Below are 17408 nucleotides of genomic sequence, written 5' to 3' on the forward strand. Positions count from 1 at the left end.
CTTAAGGGATATGAGCCAACTTACCTGCCTGGGAGCAATTTTCCATTCTAACGGAAGATGTGCTGGCAACTAGTCCAGGCAGAACTTTTCAGTAAATCAACAATACACAAAAAGCATTTTAAGGCACTCAAAATCATCAGTGAACACAGTTTATTAAGTTTTGCTTGAAAAAGAAAAAAGGTGAAGAGTATTAATGTCAATTTGTTTCAGTCCCATTAGATTTCAATTGTTAGGTCAGATTCACAAGGGTACCAACAAGAAGAGAATGAGAGGGCTGGAATGACAGTGAAGACATTCAGATCTAAAGCAGTAAACTCCCTAGATAGAATTCATCAGTCAATTATTTGGTATGCCATATTTTCCAGCAGTTTTTTAAGCATTCAATGCTTGCTTTAGAATTAAATTTTATTTCCTGTACATTTGCCATTGAAACATTCATAGAAAAATGCAATTGAATGTAATGTAATTGAAAAGCATCTACTGTTTTTTCCATTGTCAGGAAACAAAAAACTGGGTCTTCAGATTTTGAGCAAATAAAATCAGTTTTGCATAAAAATAAAGTTACATTGAATTAAATTTTTCTCACAAAAATCTGCTTAGACCAGAAGGTATTTTTATTGAAAAAAAATGTTTTTCATCCAAATGATAATATTTCAGACTTTATTTGTTGTATGTATTTTTAGGATGTGTTAGTATCATTAGATAACATTTGCAGACTGTTCCAGTTGCCGAGGTAACTATGTTATTTTAATGATCAGCGGAGAGGATCATTATGTAAAACATTATGTTAATTTCAAACACAGAAAATTGATGTCTTGCTGTTACCTTGAAGCTGAACCTTTTTTTTTCCCCATAAAGTGCCTTTTCCCATGAAAATTAATGGTATAGCTAAGTGCTCAAGTGTCCTTTTCATAGAGATTCAGGTTGGCTTTGGAGGCAAATAAGGAAAAAACTACACATGACAACAAACTACTGGCAGACAAAAAAATTTCAAACCACCATAATTTTTACAGGAAGAGTATAGGAAAAATTGTTCCATATATTTTTAATATACATGGACAGCGGGTGGATATTTTAGGAAAGCATATATTTCCTTTTTAACTTTCAAACATATTATTGTTTAGTTAAGGAAAGTAAATTATAAAGCACATTTAAGTCCTGCTTATGATAAAGTGTGTGTATTGTCCATGATACAGATCATCTGATAAAGAAATTTAAAAACTGACATTAAATTTTTGCTGCTTTTATTACATTATGTATCTACCAGATTAATAGATTATAGCAACAGCAAAAATGCCATGCATTTATGATTCTGTTGCAATCACAAATGCTCTTTCTGAGCCTGAAGTGAGAACCTTGCAGATGTTAGTAGTTGGCAGTGCATTTCTGTTCTCAAACCTGCTTTCTCTATTAAAAAAAAAATTCAAAATTATCCAAACTAAGTCTCACACAAATTCTAGAGCTCATAATGACAATTGCTGCTATAGCACACTAGCCTCACAAAGGCAAATTGTCTCAGGCTACCAAATGCAACTCAGTTTTGTTATCAGAGTCTTCTTTTTCTCTTCTCCAGAGTTCTGCCTGGAGATTGTGTTAAATTATGAACACTTCATTCTCCAGGTGGAACTGGATGCTTTTATGTATCAGAATATGATATGCTCAAGACATCTGAGAGCTCCTATATTCTCCTGACATTTCATCATAATCACCTGATCCATTTTAGAGTCAGTGAACTCTTCTGACAATACTCAAAGTGCATTTTGATGGAGTCTATATTTATACGGACCGTACCTCTTCATTCCACGGAGCTTCCTTGAATCCTTTCCCAAGGATTTCCTCTGCAGGCAAAGCTCTGACTTCAAAAGGTGGTTGCTCTTTCTTAGATTCTTTATCCATAATTACACCTATTACACTGGTCTTCTGTTTCAACCTCACTACCCCGACATGCTTTTCTGACACACTGAGGTTTGCCAATTTGTACATCCCTATGAGGACTGCAAGCAGAAATGTAAGAATGTGAAAAAAACAGAATTGTATTAAATGAACTAGATACTGTAAAAAGAACATATGATGACATAGCTGGAAATAAGCTGTCTATTAGCTAATAGGATTAGGAATTAATTTCCCCCTTCCAACAGCTTATGCCTCACTTGTCCACTATGGGCGACCAAATACCTTATCCTGAAAAGCTTTGCTTTCATCCCTAGTATAGTGAAAATAGCGGACTAAATTTTCAATCCTCGAAATTATTTAAAACTTTCTGATGGGTAGCTTTCTACTAGAAAATGCTAATTACACAAAATCTAAAATTTCTTTTTGTAGAAATCCGTTGACAGAATATAAGCAAACCACATATGTTACCGTTACCCTCTTGACTACTGAAATACACCCAAACATGATACAAACCCCCCTGAAGTTAAACAATGGAATAAAGCAATACTGAAACAAAACACCTAAAGTGTTTTTTTTACTCTAAACATTTTGAAAGGCCCTTTTAGAAATTGTAAAACAGACTTTTCAGAATTTTTGTTTCATGGAAAGTTTGAGTTCTTGAAAGGAAAAAAAAAGAAAAAATTGAATAAGATCAATTTTTAGTCTAGCAAAACAATTCAAATATTTTTGGGAACAAACAGTTTGAGTTATAACAGCATTTTAAGATCACAGCTACACCAGATTGTTGATATTTTTGAAAAAAAATTGTTATATGAATAAATACAAGCATGGAATTAACAAGTAAATATTAGTTAAGGAATGCTAATGAGAGAGAACCAGTTCTAAAAAGAAATATGAAAGGGGTATCATGAAGTACAAAAAAAAAAAGAAGGCAGCTGTGTTAAACCTGCTAGAGGTGAAACAGTCCACTTCTGCTCCACTGGAGCAGAGTCCACTGGAGCAGAGCCATAAATGGTGTAGAGAGTAGCACAAAGCATGAGAACAAGTTAGCAAGTGAAGGGTACATATTTTGGAGCTTTAATTGACATGAGCTGAGAAATACAGGAAGTACAGAAAGAATTTATAGAGAGTAAAATAATAACATTAATGATACAATAAGCTCGAGGATGTGGGATGTAAAACCGTATGTACAATGAGACAAAAATATCCAACTTGCAGTATTTATCCATTATGAAAAAACCCCTATTTTAATTATTTACATCTCCTATATGTTTATCAGACAGAATCTGTGTTCTGTATAGTTCATGAAAAAACCCCCAAAACTAAACATTTTTTTCTCACAAGGCTGATACTATCAAGAATGTGCAGACAAAAGGGATTAGTGACTACCACAAACCACAGACTGTCTTAAAATTCTTACTGTCTATAGGGATTTCTAAGTAGTTGTTTCTAGAAAAACTGAAATACAACTTACAGTAGGCCAGTTTACTTCAAGAGGGTGTGGTATATTGTACAGCATATGTATAGATATGTACACTGAATATGAGTATATATATGTGTACATGAATATATACGTATATGAATTATATACATATATGAATAATTATATCTTGCAGGTACAGCCTTCTAATTCATATCAACTATTAAACTTCTTAGCTATCCATAGACCCCAAATGGAAATACCCCAGTATTTCCTGGTGAACTGGAAATACTTCATGTACTGTGGCTTATCTTTGTTTCTAAGTTTCAGTAGTTTGAATGTTACCAACACAGTGAAATCCTTCAGCAATACTAAGTCATTTATTCAAGCATTCTGAATCAGAAAATAAGGAAAACATTTTTGTTTGTAAACTTTCTTCATACAAGTTAATGTATGCATTATGATAGCCTTTGAGTTACACCTAGTACATCCAACTTTTTTCAAGAGTCTTGTCTGGTTCAGTGCCTAGGGTGGATGCCAAGAAGGGGAGAATAAGGCTGAAGGGATACTCTTAATTTGGAGTGCACCACAAACTAAATAATTAATATTCATAGACTTGAAAACCTGGAGTTACTGTTCTAATCACCTGCTCTGTGATCATCTAGGCCAATCTTCACAGCAACAAAGACCCGCATTTTTTTCCATAACCCAAACCAATCAGATGTAGAGATGACTTATATGTGGTTTATACGAGGAGGTCATCCATTGTATCGCTGAAATTTCACGAGATCCAAGATCCAGTAGTAAATAATTTCAGTGTTTCAGTACCCTTATGGTAACACCAAAGCTGTTTCATTGTTCCCAGATTGAAGTTGTCTACGTTCTGCTTCAGTCCTTTACGTCTGGTAGATTAAAGAGCTATGGCAAATTCTCCTGCGTAACTGCTTACACGCCATAATCAAATCACCTCTTCTTCCCCGTCCTCTGCTGAGCTGAACGAGGTGCAGACATCAGTTTCGTACTGCGAGGCAGGTTGCCCAGACCAACGCTCATTCCCCTTGCCCCTCGTTTAACTCTTCCCCACTGAGCAGCGTTCGAGAGGCACCGTGCAGGTCTCAGCCGTGCCATACGGCTTCCCACTCCCGCGGGGCACTCACACCTCACCTCCCCGCTTGTACTCCCTCACACGCTCCCTCACCCCTACCCCTCGGCCCGACCCCATTCCTGCCAGGGCGGCCCGCCGCCTGCGCGGAGAGGAGCGCAGGGGAAGGGGCGGGGGGCGCCCCGACGGCAGCGAGCGGAGCGGGGCTGGGCCACCCGCGGCGGGACTCCCGGCGCTCTTACCCCGCAAAGAGGCGCGGGGGACGCGGCCGAGCCGCCCTGGGCCCGGAAGCCCCTCAACCCGCTCACTTGCTTGTCCTCTCCGCGCCGGGCACGACCCCGCCGGCGCGGTCGGTCGGAACAGGGGGGGCGGCCCCGCCCTCTGGCCGGGCGGGGCGGGCGCGGGCAGGGGACGGCCGAGGGGCGAAGCTGCTGTCGGCCAAGGGCACTGAGGAGGGTGAAGCAGCAGCGAGGAGCCGCTGACTGAGGAGTCTCTGGGAAGCGTCTCTCTGTTCGTCGTGTGTCCCTCCCGCGCCCGAGGCAGTGGCGGGGAAGGTGACTCGGGAAGATGGTGACCGTGGTGACGAAGCTGGTGCACTACCTGCACCTGAGGTAAGGGCGGGCGAGCGCGGCCACCGCTCTGCTCCTCCCGCCAGGTGCGACACCTGGGCTGTGCCGAAGCCGCCAGGAGGGAAACCGCGGCGCGGTGCGGAAGAGAGTGGCAGTGGCGGGGGTGTCGCCGCGGGTGGAGCGTGTCCGCTCCCGTCGGTGCCTGACCCGGCGGCCGGTCCCCTGCCCGGACTCTTCCCAGCCGCTCCCAGAAGCGCATCCTGCGGCACAACAGGAGAACAAGGCGTGTCTGTGGAAAATACCCGTTACTAGTTTATAGTTTGGAAAGTTGGTGTCTCTAAAGTACTTGTGTAGCGTAATTATAATAGCATGGATTAGACAAATTGCATATTTTTTCTTTTTTTTTTTTTTTTAATACGGCTTCTGTCATCCGTTTTTCCCAGTATCATGCATTCTAAATAGCATTTAGCCAATGAATACAACTATTTTTGAATTGAATGGAGAGAAAGCAAAAAAGTGTGCAGTCCTGGTGATGTTCCACTTGTATTTTGTTGAATCACAGTTTTTCTTATGTATATGAACACTTTATGTGCATCAAAATAGTTGATCAAGGGGAGCATGCACTGAGCCAGAAATTTAATTTGTGAAAGCAGTGATGTTTTGGTGCAGCATTCTCACATAAGACATACCAGCTCTGGGAGCTGATTCATTACCCAATTTTTTCCAAGTTAGCCAGAGAGTGGAAAAAAGGGCAATCAATTGTACTGTAACTTTTTATTGGTATGATTTACGACTCAAGTCCTAGAATACCTGCAGTCTCTAGTTTTCTGGGTTTTTTTTTTTAAACAATTATTAAGATAATAGTACTTTGACATGAATTACATGAGAGAAGTATATAATGTCACCAGTTTTTAACCTGTTATATTCAATAGGATGTTTAACCGCTGTTTAACCTATTCTGCAAGTCTAACCAAAATCACAACTCTAATTTTATAAATTTGTGCAGTTTTATGCTGCATTCCTTTGCTGGGGAAATAGAGAAGGAAGTCAAGAAGGAAAAAATCTCTGCCAATTTCTTACTCCTGCCTCTCTTTTCTTGCCCTCCTCTGAACAGTGGTTGTTTGTTTAGCAGCATATTACTGCTGTTTTTGAACAAGAGGTTCATGATGCTATTTGCTTTTTAAACATCAGACTAAAAGACGATCTCAGCCTCAAAGACTTAATAATATAATGAGAATTAGGAAACTGCTTAATGCATAAAGCTGGATGAAAGTGGCAAAGCAATAAAGTTGTGTTCTTTAACCAGCAGCAACCTGATCACTGTCAAGTGTTTTGTAGGTATCATGAGAAAAGATGCAAAGAGGCTAACAAGTTCAATAAACTTAAGCTCTTCTCATGCTGAATGAGCATCAAGAGATTGAGAAAATGTGAAGAACATATCTGAAAGTTTAATAAATGCATGGTCAGTGCCCTGTCTGAAGGCGGAATTTGAGTAGTTTAGTACTGGGTGAAAGAAGTCAATAAAATTAGGGGAGATATTAAAAAGCCCATCAGTTTGCTTTTATAGGAGAAGTAGAGCTATTGGAGATGTGGCTGAAAAGGGACTCAGTAAATGCAACATTTGAAGGACTGGAATTTATTAGACCTGAATGAACATGAGTTAGGATAAAATTCCATTTGTCAATGCTAAATAAGGGGATAGCTACTTCACTGAGTTTTGCTGGAGTGGTAAATAGTGGCAGTATTTGACAGGACATAAATGAGCAACAGTTGTTCCCTGGAACCAGTACACATCAGCAAGTGGGTATGTTTGCACACAGAACAGATCAGGGAATCTGTCATCTTTAGTGAGTCTGTAGGCTTAAAGTGCAGATTGATTTTAGCAAATTCACCTCATACTTTTGTCCATTCATATGACAAAATCGTGACAGATAGGGAATGGATGTTTCAATCAATGTCAGTCAGGCATAAACAACTACTATTAGGCATTACCAGATGCTTATTATTTGCCTCCCTTAGCAAGTGACCAGCAATATAAAAATGAATTCAGAAAAGAGTGATGTAGAAAAGAGGGCATACATATGAAATTGTCTGACATATTCCTGAAATACTGTGATTTCTGATTAAGCCATTTTATTAGGATTCTGGCTAGCCATGCAATAATATTTTTTTACTATTCATGAGAATGGAAATTGTTAAAAACCAGTTAAGAGCAAGGAACCCCAAAAAGTAAGCTGTCAGACTGAGTTAAGAATAGTTAGGTAGCTGGTGTGCTGGGAAAAATGCTTATCAGCAGCATTATGACTTTTTCTCCCCCTACACAGAAATCTGAAGGGTCAGTTGTCACTTTTGTATTCCGTGTAAATTCTTAACCATTGAGGCCTGACCCATGAATTGGATTTTAAGGTTATGCTACAGTTAAGTGAAAAAATACTGTGCTGATATATAATAAGAAAAATATATTTAAACATTAAAAACTCTACTTAATAAATTTCTAAGAATACATTTTGTGACAAGATTAGACTATGCCAGTAAAATAGTACACTGGCAGCCCAAACAATTACTATAATCAGATCCTAAGAGAATAGTAACTATGCCCTTAATTCAGTACTTACTGAGAAGCAGATAATTAATTCAAATCACTTTAGGACTTGCACAGTTAGCAGAAATGTGGACATCATAGCAATCTGTCTTTGGATTTGACACCTTGCAAAACATAGGATCCCGAAGCTACAGGAATAATACTAAAACCTTGGGCACTATACAACTATTCTAAAAAGTGCCCTTTCTGAAAATCAGAAGTAAATACATTGCAATACAATACTCCTAATGCTAGAAGAAATCGTGTAGCAGTACTTGGTCTCTTGTACTTACATCAATTAATTAACCCTCATAAAGGATGGTTCTGTGCCCATTTAAGTCCCATTCAGCTGAGTCATAAACTTCTGATTAGTTTCAGTCAGACAAAAGCAGGCTCACTGAATGGGAATGGATCAGCCAAGAAGCTAATTGTAAAAATACTATATTAGGTTCTCAGCAAGGCGAGATGTTTTCCTATAAATATACTTTATGTAATTATCTCTACATAAATGAAGATTGTGCAGCAAGTGAAAGCAGAGCAGTGTACAAAAAAATGAGATGAGCAGTGATTCTTGAGAACAACAAACAAAGGAGATGGCAGCAGATAGAGCAGTTCCCAATGACAACACTGGGCAACACAAGCAAACCGCAGACAAAGACATAGACTTATGAATGTAAGACTTTCACAAGGAGAGTGAACATTGAATGCTACCAAGGAGATTTGCACAGTAAATTGTATTGCAGAAATTCAAACTGAAGCAGGCTGTGGTAGTTCTTCATTTTAGGAAATTCAAATGTTTAAGCTACACAGGGGGAAAAGTGCAGTCCCAGGCTTGAAGTGCCTTTTTGGAAGTTCAATATTTTTATCAATTAACTCTTAGTTTTCGTAGCCTGACTCTGAAAGTGGTCACGTAAAATGTAACAAGATTTTTAGTTGAAGCAGCAATTAATAAGGCTGTTTTGGAGCTGTCTTGAGGTTCCTGCTTTTATATGTGAAATTTTTATATCTTTAAAAAGTTGTCCAGCAAATAAAAAAACCTCTTCTTGTACTGTCAGTCACATCTTACTTCATCGCTCTGATTCCAACATCTTTACACTTAACCAAGAGATCTTACTGAGGTTGTGTAGCTTTGGTATGTGCCTGAACTTAACTGTCCGCTTCTTTAAAATCCATGATTTGTATCTGCATGGTTTAAGATGTGGCTGATGGACTGAATCCTACCTGAGGAATGTTTCTAACTGGCCTAGCGCATTTTTCTCAAAGGAGTCTAGTTTCAAGAATTTTGGACAAGACACTGTACTGCGGCTACTCCAACACCTCAGCATGTGACTGTGCATGGTTAGCTTGAGGAAGGAACATCTTTTCTCAGCCTCTCTCCTGAGAGGATGAAGAAGCAGAGAAAGGAATACCTGCTTAGAGGTCCAGTAAAGGTTGAAGCTGCTGCTGTTGCTGTTACAAAAGCACACAGTCTGAACCTCTTGGTTCAGCATCCCTGGCTACCATACTTGGGCAACGTGTTTCCCTGTGAAACTTCTTTTTCAGAAGTGTCATGTCCCTCTTAGAGCATCCCAGGGAACAAACTACCATGATTTCTGAGTCCATCTGAGTGGGGGCTTGGTGCTGGTGTAGTCATGTCTGATAGTCAAGTAAAGGATACAGGGTTCTGCTGAGTGCTGCAGGTGAGGTTATAGAGCACACGTGTTATTTTATGGCTCTTTGTGCTCTTGCACTAGCACACAATGGACCATTGGCTGGTCTTTTATTCTTACCAACCCCTCCTCCCCCCCTCAAGCCAAAGGTATACTTGCACATGATGTTTTTTACATTTGTAAAATTATAGATTAAAATAATTATCATATAAGAACACAATAGCCTGAAGTGATGTTGTTGACTTCTGAAGTTCTTGAATTAATTTTTTTTAGAAGCTTAATGTGTCTTTAACCTATGATTTTTTTTCTATCTATTGTAGCCACTCTGTTGTTTCTTATGCCTTAGCACAGAAGGATGCCAGGTTGAAAAGAACTTTCTATCTCTCTGGGAGATATAGAAAGCTTATAAAAAGGCTACCATCTTTTATCCATGTCATGAACATACTGAGCTTTTTCTAAAGATTAGGTTTTTTGTCCTTCTTAATGGGTGTGCTAGAACCTTGTTCCTTTTGATAGTTAGAAATAGATTTCTAATTTTCTACCTACAGTTGCCAGTGGAAAGTTTCTACATATTTCTTTTCCATTGACATTGTCCATTAAATGAAATTGATTTTCCCACCCATGATATCTATGTTTGTGAGAACTCACAAACAGCAGTTTTATTGTTGCTTGTTAGCTTCTCATGCTGAGTAGATTCTGCTCTTTCCCATGTGATTGTCCATGTTTGACCACCTTTCTTGATTGTGAGTGATTGGAAGTGACACTGTGATTTTAATTAATGTCTGATTAATGTTTGTGATTATATTAAAAGTCTGCTATCTAGTCCGATATAGCTGGATATACATAGAACTGCATATACCTTTTTTATTGCTGTACAACACTGTGTTTGATGGTTGCCTTATGACCAATTAGTATTCATTTCAAACTGATGAGTCCCCTGGCTTATAGCATAAAATCTAGTTATTAAGTCTATTAAATGCATGCACTTGTGTATAATTTTTATTTTTCCAGTCCCCTTATTAATCTATTTTTTCCTCTATAATATCCTGGACTTTCTCCAAATTGATATCCCTAATTTCATTCTGTGAGTAAATTTCTCATGCTTCTTTCTGTGCCAAAGTTATGAATGAAAATGTTAAATAATAAGATCATTAGTAAGAGGAAACCTTGAGAAATTTTAATAGGAAGACTCTCCCAATTCATCAGTTTGCTTTTCAGTGTAATGTATTGCTGTGTCTTTTCAGATAAGCCTTTCCCCAGTTTACAAACTTCCACTGTTCCTAATCTCCTGTTTAACTGTGTATGTAGTTATGTTCCTTATGTGTTATAGTATCAATTGCAATACTGAAGACCATATAGGATACTTCTGCTGCAGCCCCCCCCATCCTTAATACAAGTTATTATCAAAATCTATATTTATTTTGGTAAAGGTAAATAATGTCTTGTATTTTATCCCAGGTTTCCATTCACCTCTGTGTTTCAAAATGTCCTTTCCTTTGAACTTCTTGAAAAAAGACTTGCACACTATCAAGCTCAGAGTAACTGGTGTAAAGTTGCCAGTTTTTCAGTTTTTCTCTTTCTAAATTATATTTGTTATATTGACATTCTGTGGTAATGTGGCATCACTTGAGCTGATAGATTTTTGTAATTATTCACCACTGAATTCTTAGGGGAATTGTTTCAATATCTAGGGCAGAAGATTATCTATTCTGCCTGCCTTAATTTTACCAAACCTTAAAAACTTTGCTTCCATCTTGAATGAAATTTAGTATTATCCACAGATTTTCATAGTTGTCTGGCTTTTGCTGTCATTATCCTGACGGAATATTGAGTCAGAAAGGTTTGGCGTGGCCATGCCAACATTGTCTTTTATCTCAACTCCATTCTTACCGTGCAGCAACTTCACTGCCAATTAACTTTTCTTTTTCCCTATACTGTCAAAGAATAGTATACATAATTTAATTTGTATTGCTAAGTGTCCTGTCAATTGTCAGGACTCAGGACTTTTGGCAATTCTCATTTTGTCCCTATACTTTTTGACTCTAAGACAGAACTTTCTTGTCATCCCTTGCTATCCCTCCCCCCACCCCCCATCCTTTCTTGTAGACTTTTTGCTCACACCTTATATAGTGTTTAGATAAATCCATTTATTTTTTTCAACCAAAGATGCTGCACAGTTCTTAGTTATTTTTATGGAGTTGCCAACTCTTTTTCCTCAGAGCATACTGAACATCTGAGAAGCCTGTGGCGAGGCTGTGGGACAGAGAACTCAAGGTCTTACACTTGGAAATCATTTATATGTAAGCTTGAACACATTTTTTTTTTTTTAAAGTGTCAGCTATGAAAAAAGCATGCACTCAGCAAAATGCTGTTAGTTGTCAATTCAGGTCATTTTGACTAAAAGGGATTACTAAATGATTGTATGTCAGCTCTGCAAAGAAGTCACCATCCTCTATCAGCACGTTTGTCTCAAAAATGGATATTTGTTCATCACTGCTTTGAAACGGCTTAAACCACTTTCCGACCAATCTGTGATAAATGACAAAAAAATCTCGAATTAAGAGTGCCAATCCAGCAGTTTTCCCTCAATTGAACTTGACTAGATCTTTGACTAAAGAAGGCCATCACTAATATTTTGTTATCATTTATCGTTTAATTTCTCACCATTGTGCTCCATGTGATACCTCCTGGAAACCACACAAAGGAATTATCAGAGCCCAAGAAACATGACCTGGGACACTCACCACTTCATCTTTTCACCAGGCTTGCCAGGTGCGATAGAAAGGAAGAGGGACACTTGTACTGTTTAAAGGTGGTGGGTGACTCTTGCCACCGAGGAGAAGACTGGATGGTGGTTATTTCTCAGACAGTGTCTTCTCTTTCTGGTACTACCTGTCAAACTAGGTGTTGCCTGGGTATACCATGTGGTGGCTTTTCTAACACTGGAAGGGAGATGGCTTTAATAACTGTGTAGTTTTTTTCCTTATTCTGTTAGGGAGTAGGGAGTACAACAAGAGTATGTGTGACAGACACTTAGACCTTCATTCCCTCACCCTCTCTGCTCAGATGCTTACTTCCTTCAATCCTTCCTGACATATCCTCTCAGCAAAAGTGACTGCAGTAAGTAATTGAAAACCCTAATATTATCTTTTTTTTCCCCTGCAACACCGATCAATAGAATCAATGGATACTTGATTTCTATCGTGTAATATATATAAATTTTTATCAGCCTCATTCCTTCTTTGTATTTTCAAAACTTCCTTCATAATCTCTTGCCAAAAAAAACCTCAACAGTGTGGCATCACAGTCCATCAGCTTGGAGAGAAGGGCTGTATCACTTTAATAATTTTTCTTTCTGCAACACAAAGATCAAAATAACAAACAGTGCTGTATAAAGTAAGATTTCAGAGGTCAGAGATTTAAATCAGGAGCTTGAAGTACAGTGAAAAGTAACAGAAAATCAACTCAAGAAAAAAATACAGGCAGGCACATTTTAGAATGTGCTTACTAGAGGCCAGCAACCCAGAACAGCTCTTAGCTGCTATGTGTCCTGCTGAGCTGTGGGAATTTGAATGGTTGTCAGATGGAATAATTAGAAATCAAGACATTTTTCAGAATTACTGATATGTAAATCAAGCGATGTTCTGGCAAGAACTCGGTGACTTTGTGAAAAAAAAAACAGTATATAGTTATATTTTTGTAAAAAATATTGTTCCCATGGAGCATAGTAACAAATAGTGAGAGAAAAGAAATGCATGTCAATGACAGTGACATTAAAAATATCCACCCAGACTGAAAAGCAGAATACAAAAAAAAATAAGTGTCAAGTATGACGTTTGGAGGCAAGCTGAACACAAAAATGTCTAGCAGAAATGAAGTAGTCATAGGCATTCAATAAATTTAGCAGTTTTGAAGAGCAGAAATCCTTATACTTCATGTCCTCCCAAAAATAAAGACAAGGCAAATATTATTTATGGAGTTAAAAATTCTGTTTGTTTCTTCCTTATGGCCAGTCAAGCCTGGACAAAGATATTTTTTCTTATTTTGTTTAACTCTGTTTGTTTAATACTGTTTTCAAAGTTGGAATGTTTGTAGGTGGTGGAGTGGTGGATCTCCTCTTACTGGGGACAAGGGCATGCACTGACATCATGGACTTTATCATAATTCCTGAGGCAAAACCAAACGGCCTAGGGATTTAAACCAAGTGATGAAAACCAGACCTACTTCCCCTTGCTTACACGTATCTTTACCTTCATTCCCTTTCTCTGGAATTAACATTTCCTCTTGCAAAAATGAGAGGATCCCTTCCTCTATGCAAACCAACCCCTATAGTCCATTCTATAATAGTATCCAATTTTAAATTTTTCTCCAAACCTCAGATTTCTGGAGATGGATTATATGTTATTGAATCTGAGTGTCAAAACCTGCAAGGATACATTAAAGCAGCCTGGGGCACATCCTCAGCATTGTCTGTATATGATTTGCATTGCAGCTGTACAGGGCAGCTTGGTGAAGGGGATGGATATGGAAACACCAAATCCAAGAACCGTACTAACAGCTTGGTGTATAGTGCTGCATCCAATACTTAACTTGTAAAGGCAGGAGTCAAAAAAGGCAGAAATTTCAATAAAAGCTTAATTTTACCATGTAAAAGAAGAACATGTATATAAAAATATTGTTCCTTGTCTAGCATTGAATTGTCAGATTTTACTTGATGCTAAGAACTAGTAGTCATATTCAACTTTTTAAAAATACTAATTATAAAAATGGAGCATAGCTGAATGAATGTGACAAAAGAAGCATTTGTGAAAAAATGTCAACTTCTACAAAGGAACACAGACTGCTAGAACACGTGTTTTTGGCAATGAAATTACAAATTCCAGAAATCACCATTCAACAGCGTGTTTATGAGAGTCAAATGCAAAGTTTAAAAAAACTGCAACAGTATGTACTCACTATTAAATCAAGCAGAAAACAGTAATTTCATTAAATAATACAACTGACAGAGGAACTACAGAATCAGAACTATGATTCTTGTCAAATATTTTGCCACATAAAGTTAGGAGGAGGAGTGGTTTTACAGTCCTTGATTATCAAAAAATCACTATTGACTAGTGCGTTTATAGGAATATTTATTGTTTGAAATGAGATTCTGAAACTCCAATATACAATTTATTACGATGGACCTAATGTGAAAAAAGCCTTAAGTGTCTATGAAAAGTTTTGCTAAGTGGGTTCATTAGATCCCATCAAAATTTGTAATAAGAGATGGTCTCAGCATGCAGGAAAGTGAAGTAGTGGTTCAGTTCATGCTTTGCCAAAGTGTGACTTTGAACTAGTTAAATGGCTCAGATGATCACTCATCTGAAAGGGAGCTGCTTCAGTTGAGAATTGGGATCCTTGCTGGAAGATTACACTTATTCAAATGACAGCAAGGAGAGATGACACTCAGCTATCATAAGAGTGTAGTACATCAGTACTTCAATAAAACTTCTGTAATACTTTTGATTGGACACAAAAAGTGAACAAAGATTGCAAGTGCAAATAATCTTCAGTGTAAAGAGGGCTAGACCACTTTTAATAAGAATTGCAAAACAAGGTTAATGCTGTTGCAGCAGTATGTTGTATGTCCTCTTTGTCTTGGACCAGGAGGATCATTTTTTTCTTCTGAAGGCTGGTATGTGATACACATTTAAGAGCTGTTAAGGAATAACAGAATTCCAGCACTCATTAGGGTTTCTGATTGCTGTGAATAAGAAATTAACTGTCTAGAAAGAAAGTAATGTGTGTTATTTTTTACCTCACAAACCTTACCCTTTCCTCCGTGAGGAAAGGAGTCTCTTTGAGCCTCTCTCTTGTAGAAGAGCCAATGACTCCTCTGGGTAGAGGCGTCCATTACAGTCCAGGCTGCTCAGATGTGCAGATGAATGTACATATGCAGAAAGACAATTACAGTTGTGATAACATCTGACAACTAGGAGAGAAATGATCTTTAGAACTAGTATTGGTCCATCTCAGATGATTAAATTGAGTCTTTGCCACAGAGGTGAGATGTAGGACCTTCACTCCTGGACATCACTGGTGTGGGATCACTACAGCAAAGGGTGGGTGAAAAGAGGAGAACTGATCACCCGTGTATTTTTCCTGTAGGAATTTATAATTCTGTAAAAGCAATTTTGGTCCTCTCTGTTCTTCACAGCAGAGAAACATATGGCCCCACATTTGGTGGCCAGTACTAGCAACAGATTAACATCTTAAATAAACACTACATTCTGCTATTATGACAGTAAATGCTATTAGATCCAAGCATAATGAGACAAAAGATTCTATAGCCAGAGGAAAGCACATATTCTTTACAAATTAGGGACATGGTATTGATTTATAATTACATATATGAGATAGAATGGTTTATATCTCCGATAATCTTTAAAGGCTTCCATCTGCCCCTAGACAAACTTAAGAAGGAAACTTAATTTGGATAAAAACCTACTTGGATAGTTAATTCAGTTAAGGGATCATTTTCTAATAAAGTTGAAGGATTGGGCTGTATGATAATCCTTTGAACTACCTGCAACAGCAAATTTGTCCTAAGCTTTTGTTCCCCACTGTGGCATTTGGCTTTCTGGTAAGTGATATACCCAGTATGGTCAATAAAAGCTGACAGAAACAAAATTGAAGGAATTTTAAAAACTACTGCTATTGTAATACTAGTAATAGCAATTAAACTGAGCAAAATACAAATGATAATCCTAAAAGAACATTAAAATGTGTCTTTGTTAAATGCAGTAGTGATATGAGGTAAGTAGATGTTTTTAAGATTAATTTAAATAAGAATTAAGAATGCATGCACATGTACACATATTTGCTACAAATGGGATCAACAAAGATTTTCAGTGTTATGAGTTAAGACAGACATGAAATTAGGACAGAACAGGGATGTTTAAGTAAGTGTCAGTTTGAAGTGTCTTAGTCTCTCAGGGCTGTGCTCCTAAGCAAAAGCAGTTTCCATGCAATGAACTGCCTGGTACTTACTGACTCCCCCTGTGCTCTTTGCCCTTGGCAATTTCCATTGAACTCTTTCACACAGCAGTGAATGTCCAGTTCAATTTGATAAATAGGAAATCATAATAAGCTGTTTATAATAGATTTAAGTGTAGTACAGGATGTTATGGTTTTTTTCAAGATGTCTTTAGAGCTAATGCAGAGATACCATTTTAATGTTCTGGCCTTTATGATGTTGTCAATTTAACTATTTACATCAGATTTGTAAATCCTTCATGACATTTTTGCTAAAGGAATATTACTTCATCTACTGCGCTGCTAACAACAGCATAGAGTTTTCTTAGGTAAGTGAGAAGTTCAGGCCAGTGTCAGAGCTTAGCTACATTAGCCATTTGTGGTGAAAGAAAAGCCTCTATTAATGCTTATGCACTAGGATTAAGATGACTTGAATGCTGTAATCCTTCCTGTTCGACTATTGGCATCATGCTGCCATCTGAGAACAGCTGTTTCCTCCTTAATCTGATGGAAAAAAATGGTAGTAGATTGTTACTTGCACCATTACAAGCTCAGTCGTTCCAATTTATGTTTTAGTAAATATGCATATTGTATCATAATAAAAACCTTTTAAATGTATCCATGTATTAAATATAGTATAGTCTTGCTTATTTTTGGCATCTGCTTTAGTAAGTACCCAAAGAACCATCAGACCACCAGCACCAGCACTTTATTTTTAGTTCTGTAGTTAGGAGCATGCTGTGTGGAACAGCAGGATCCAAAACTTGTCATAAGGTAAAAAACAGGCATTTGGGGCATATAAAAAAAAAAAAAGAGGAAGCATTGCATGTCATGAGACTTTGTAATCACCACTCTTGGCAGAAGGCCAAGCACTGAGTTTGCAAAATCTTTTGAAGCTACTGGAGCTGGAGGGTCCTGCCTTCGAACTGGATATCAGGTTGATATTTCTGTATTTCCTGACAGCTGCTACTTTCAGGACACAAAAATATGTTTGCCTCAACTATTCCCTGAACTTCAAATTGTTGGGGTACTTAGGTGAATCTTGGAGTTCCAAAACTCATCCCTGAGAATCTGATTTGAACACTGTTGGATCATAGTCCCTTATAGGTGCTGGTTTGACTGACAGCTACTGGTATGTGCACATATATTGAATACATTTGGTATTGGAGATAAAATA

At 37.9% G+C, this 17408-nt stretch overlaps 1 protein-coding gene across 1 annotated transcript in view; it reads left to right on the plus strand.

Moving 5' to 3' along the window:
* Positions 1-4867: 4867 nt before the first annotated feature.
* ARHGAP18 (Rho GTPase activating protein 18) overlaps positions 4868-17408 on the plus strand; it is a 98803-nt gene continuing 86262 nt past the window's right edge. The window contains exon 1 of the mRNA XM_027691331.1: positions 4868-5026. Within this exon, the coding sequence (XP_027547132.1) occupies positions 4983-5026 (44 nt within the window). The 5' untranslated portion in view covers positions 4868-4982. The remainder of the gene's footprint in view (positions 5027-17408) is intronic.

Source organism: Neopelma chrysocephalum, unplaced genomic scaffold (assembly GCF_003984885.1).
Source record: "Neopelma chrysocephalum unplaced genomic scaffold, ASM398488v2 Primary Assembly neopelma1_23, whole genome shotgun sequence".
In the NCBI taxonomy this organism is placed as follows: Eukaryota; Metazoa; Chordata; class Aves; order Passeriformes; family Pipridae; genus Neopelma; species Neopelma chrysocephalum.